The following is a 5,679-nucleotide window of genomic DNA, read 5'->3' as shown; positions in this document are numbered from 1 at the left end:
TTTGGTGGATTGTGGAATGATGAGTGGTGGCGTGGTGGTTGTGGCTGTGGGCGACAGAGTGGTGGCGGTGGATGGTGGAATGATGGTGGTTGGCGGATTGACTTGTAAAAACATGCAACATGGTGGGCTTTTGGAGATGAAAGGTTGTATTAAAATAAATTGTGGTGGACTAACGTGCCCCTCCCCTTATATTTTTTACCTAGAAAAGTGTAAGGACAAGATTACTTCCTATACTTCCTATTTGATCATTTGCCTACATTCCAATACACGTGTAGGTTTATGTGAACAAACCGTGTTTACATATTGTTGGTATGTTACGAAGTTGTCGTAGGAATATATTAAAAGGTCCCATTCGAAGTGAAAACCATGCTATATTGTGTTATAAAATGGTGAATGAGAATGAAAAACCTTGTTGTTTTTTGTAGCTAGAATGGTACAATGGTATTGTTTCTGTATTTTGTAGCTAAAATGGTACAATGGTATTGTTTCCATATATCAGAAGGATATAAGAATTAAAAGGATCTACAATGCTGAATATAATGGCATTGCCAAACGGTATTTCGATCAACTACTTAAACTTAATTAAGATGTCACTTTTTTTTATCAAATGAACTCCTCTTTTACAGACCACTGAGATGGCTAACAAGGAATTTTTAATTACTCATAATGACAAGATCAACAACTACAACAACAGAAAATTGAGTGTTTGCATGTATTTAATTTGTAAGCATGGACTGGCATAACAAAGCAGGATAACATTAGTTAATAATAACTGCAATGGGTAATAACTACACAACAATGATTATATATTGATAATGTTTAGATGATTGCATTCGGTCCCCTTGGACCATAGAAGAAATGGAGTAAACGACTCAATCTAGCCCGAAGAAAACGAGCCAACATCATGTGCAATGAATTGAAACCATTAACCATCAAATACACCTCACAAATCAAGATCAGTGCGGTCGAAATGGTAATAAAGAACGTGATAGACTTGGCCGAAGCCTGAAATCGCTTCTCAATAGTCTTTTGAACCCAAATACTTGGAGTGCTTTCGTAAACCATGTTCATTTGAGCCACCGTCTTTCTCAACTCAGATTCACCACTCATTTTCAGACGCGATTTCCCTATGCCATTAAACATTTTCACAATCTCCTCATCACTCAAATCTCCTTCGATGATCTTCTGCTCTCGTAGCAACTTCACATCCTTCTCCGTGTCGATTATCCCACTCATGAAATCCACATATTCGGTGAGTTCAAGACCATATCCACCCATAAAACTGTTCTTTGCCATTAGTTTCTCATAAGCTACCAAGTTTCTAAGTACAACCTCTGAATCACTACCAAGTGTAATGAGAGGCAGATAACAATACCGCACTTTCCCTTGGACAAAGTTTATGTTTCTGATGCCTTCATTTCTAGGTGACAAACGGAACTCCACACCGGCAACTTTGCGAAGTTCAGTAACTGAAGGCACCTTAATCTCTTCAGCCGTCGTTTTTTCCTCCAAGAATTCACCAAACTTTTGCATAACGAATTCAATGATTTGATAAAATGGTTGAACCCCAGGTATCACTCCTGCAAATCTGGTAACAGCTTCTAGTAGTTCTTGTGTAGGGTTTTCTTCAGATAGTTCATTTCCAGGGTTTGTGAAGTAGACTTTTCTTGGCATCAATGTTCCATTGTTCACGATGGAATTATACATATAATCAAGAAGGTGGTTAGCTCCATTAAAATTAATATTCTCTTCGGAGAGGACGAATGAGGAGCTGGAATCACAGAAATACCGGAACTTGGATTCCAAGAAATCTTCTTGTGCATGAGCCTCTTTGCCCAATAAGGCCTTCTGGATTTCCTTCAACACAATAAGCGGAATCTGGTTCTCTAACATGATCAAATCGTTTGCTTCCATCACATGCCCTTGATTTGAATAAGCATGTAACCGATCAATCAAGAACATTCCATCAATGGTAAACAACCATGCCAGCATATTGTCATCAGCATCATTGTACAAATCATAGCAATCACGAATCAGGGGGACAATCTTTTTAACCTTTTCTACTATATGCTCACAGTCATGAATTTGATGAGGCTTTAATACTCTTTTCACGGCTGTGAGCTTATTCTGCTCCATCTTGTGATAGAGCTCAGGTCGGAAATGGTGAATTGGCCCAAGCCCTACTCGTTGAGGGACATAAGCTTCCAGCTTTTCTTCTTTAAGGGGTCTGGGAATTTCAAATATGGAAACTGGAGGTGTATCTATTGTGATTGCAGTTTGGGTTTTTAAGGTTTCGCTGATTTGATCCACCCATTGTTTCCCACCAGAGTTTGGGTTTAATAATAACGGGGTTAAAGAAGCCATACGGATACACTCAAATTTGTTCTCATGAGATGAGCTATAACACTATGACTTTATATTGTAAGCTCATATGTTTCGATTGGTAAGACATCACGTCAACGATTAGATATTTAAAGTAGATTGCCTCAGGATGATCATGCTTTACACATTAGAATATTGAGTCATATATTATTGTCCATGTCTGAAAAAATGTGTTGCACACATATATTATTGTCGCTTTGCAAGAAGATAAGGGTCAGGCATGGCCACAAGAAGCAAGAGTTTGATCGGACAACCAGTTGTTACAATAAAAATACAAGACGAACAAGTCGAACTGGTCCCTCCCTAGGTAGCACAAAAATACAGGTCTAAAAAATAAATTAGAAAAACCAAAACCATAATGTTCTAGTTTTAAATACAATAGTATATACTAACTAGTGTAGTTCTAGTCAAGATGTTTTTTTGTGAAAGATTGTAACTATAAGTACATGCATATTATAAAATTTTTGAAGTAAAAATACGTACTGTTGTTTGATACATAATGGCTAAATATTGAAGCTAAACATAAAAAATAATATTAAAAAAAACTTATATATGCTACTCGTCTCCGTCTACTCTAACACCCCCACACTGGCCAAAAGGGCTAAAATATCACTATAACTAATATGATATCAAAGCATAATGCAGAGAATTAAAAGCAACACTTCATAGTATAAATCCAAACATTTCGAAATTGAGAAAAACTACCTACGTATTTATTCATTACATCAAGTGAAACAAATGATCTTCGACACAAATATGTGCTCTCTTCAATATGCTCATGGATTCCCCTAGTAACATGACTTGTATGAAAACAAAGCATGCCTGATCAAGCATAAAGCTGAGTGGGGGATGAACAAAATAACAATTATACATATTAATTTGAACTCTTGATGAACAACTCAAGATGTAATTAAAAACAAAACAATAGTATTCACTCAAAATTTACATGGTGAAAAAAATCCATCCAACAATATATTTATTAAACTGAACAAATATCTTATTTAAAGGAGATAGGTAAAATATATTTACGTAAGACTTTCAGATGTCGTTTTATTTGATTCACATTGTTAAGATTACTTCTTGAATATAAAAAACAAACAAACAGATTCTGATATAAGTTTTATTGAAAGCATCGTTTACTTAAGTTATGGTAATTTTTTTATTGTTAGCAATATGAGTGTTGATATTGTGATGAACCAAACCAATTTCAACAAAACAACATAGGTACCGGAATCGGTATTATTGGAAGTGTTGGTGCACTTGTGTCTGTACTTTGTCTGTATTTTGACATGATATAAAACGATGTCCTTTGTTAGTCTTGTAAGTTTGACCAAGTCAACCATCCTCCTGGTTTGACTTGGCCAAACAGTTAGAACATGGTTGTAATATGCTTGTGTCGAAGGATGTGTCATCGAAGGATTGTTTAGATCATTCGATGAGCTCGAAAGATAAGCTTTCGATAGATGTGGACTTCGAAGGATATCATCCTTCGAGGTGTATATGTGGATCCTTCGATAGGTTTCAGATCGATAGATGATCCTTCGATCAGTCTATCTGATCCTTCGACCAGACGAGCTGTAATGGGTATATATATACTCATGTAATGTGTTCACTAACAGCAGACAGATAGAAATAGACAAGAGTGTGTGTGAGTGAACTTAGTCTTGTAGAGAGCGTATTTTCAGTTTGGTCAAGGGCTGTAACCGTGTCCACTGAAATACAAGAGAAAACTTTGATATCTCGTGTGTCTACCTTTCTCTTAGTAGCTTGTGTTCTCATATAAACTACCGGTTTGCATTCTAGCTTGGATTCCGCACTTGCTAGTGTGTTAAACATAACAAGGATAAGGTTTAACCTCAACCTCCGAGGGACCTACAAGTGGTATCAGAGTCGTGGCTCTTTTCCTTGTTAAAAACCGGGTTTATACAAGACTTTGGAGTGTTTGGACAAAACTCACATGGTTTAGCACCCGTTTTTAGTGTTTTTCTCGCATTTCTAGACGTAAAAACGCGTTCTAAACTAACCGGGTGTGTTAAAGGACGGGTTGGGTAACTTAAAAACTTGTTTTTAAGAAGTTTGGTAATTTCCGGCCAAATTCCGGCTTACTCCGGTGACCGGTTTTCTAGATAAGAACCTTCCTTTTTAAGTAATATTTTATTGGTTTGGTAAAAGGTATGGTCTGAACATACCTTCTGCCGAAAGCATTCTACCAACCCATCACCTTTTCACCAACCTGTCACTCTGTGTCAGCTGTGTCAGTTCAGATCGAAGGATATCCTTCGAAGTCGAAAGATCATCTTTCGATCAAGGGAAGTTCGATAGATAATCATCTTTCGAACATCCTTCGAAGTCTGTGACTTATCCTTCGATCCAAGGAATCTTTTCGAAGGATATATATTTCGATCTACAGTTCTTATTCGAAAGATAAGGACCTTTCGATTGGAGAATCTTTCGAAATCATTGTTCGAAATTCAACAGTGATCTTTTGAACACTGTTGATCCTTCGAACAAGCATTGATCCTTCGACCCTAGTCTGTTTAAGTTTAACAAGTTTGTGTTTTTCAGGTCTTTCGATCAGGGATCCTTCGGCTAGTGTTATCATTCGAGATATTGACATAGAATTCATTTTAACACATAAAAGATGAACCCAAGTTGGAGGGGAACTCCAGCTCCAGATAGTGGAAAATACATGAGTACAAGTTTATCTCCATCATGGGCCGAATCTCCGGTGTCGACATCTTCACAAGCAAATGCCATATCAACCGGTCAATGGGCATTCGTATCGAATCAAACTCCGAGCATTCAAAGTATTCTCTTAAGCGAAAGCGAAACCGGAAGTTTGAATCGACCTCCTAAGTTGATGCACTTAAACGAGTATCCGGGTTGGGTTGATAGATTTCGTACATATGTTCTTGGTCAAAATACAGAGCTGTGGATACGTTTCACCACAGATTTCGATCAAGCTATAGAGGTTGCTGCTTCATCTACTGCTACGTTTGCCGATCTTCCAGAAGATCAAAAGAAAACGTATGATCTGGAAAAGAAAGCATACGGCATTCTCACTCAGGCGTTAAGCAAGGATATCTACCACCAGTTTGTCAGCTTCAAGACAACAAAGAAGTTGTGGGACGCATTGAAGACAAGAGGAGTAGGGAATGAAACAACACGTCAATTGCGTCATGATCTTCTCAAGAAAGAATTCGACGGTTTCACGTGTATGGATAAGGAGTCTTTGGGAGATATGACAAGCCGGTTTTATCACTTGCTTACAGAGTTGAACAATTTTGGAGTAGTAAC

At 37.5% G+C, this 5,679-nt stretch overlaps 1 protein-coding gene across 1 annotated transcript; it reads right to left on the bottom strand.

Annotated features, from left to right (window-relative positions):
* Window positions 1-683: 683 nt before the first annotated feature.
* On the bottom strand, window positions 684-2,457 carry LOC110883398 (putative UPF0481 protein At3g02645). Its single transcript, XM_035978809.1, has 2 exons — window positions 2,134-2,457; window positions 684-2,073 (listed from the first exon to the last, which is right to left on the bottom strand). Exons 1-2 carry the CDS (start codon window positions 2,362-2,364, stop codon window positions 820-822), a joined length of 1,485 nt encoding a protein of 494 aa, XP_035834702.1. The 5' UTR covers window positions 2,365-2,457; the 3' UTR covers window positions 684-819.
* Window positions 2,458-5,679: the final 3,222 nt, after the last annotated feature.

The sequence above is a fragment of the Helianthus annuus genome, chromosome 10 (genome assembly GCF_002127325.2).
Source record: "Helianthus annuus cultivar XRQ/B chromosome 10, HanXRQr2.0-SUNRISE, whole genome shotgun sequence".
Lineage (NCBI taxonomy): Eukaryota > Viridiplantae > Streptophyta > Magnoliopsida > Asterales > Asteraceae > Helianthus > Helianthus annuus.
The sequence above is the reverse complement of the archived record's forward strand: the minus strand, read 5'-3'. Positions and strand labels throughout refer to the sequence as shown.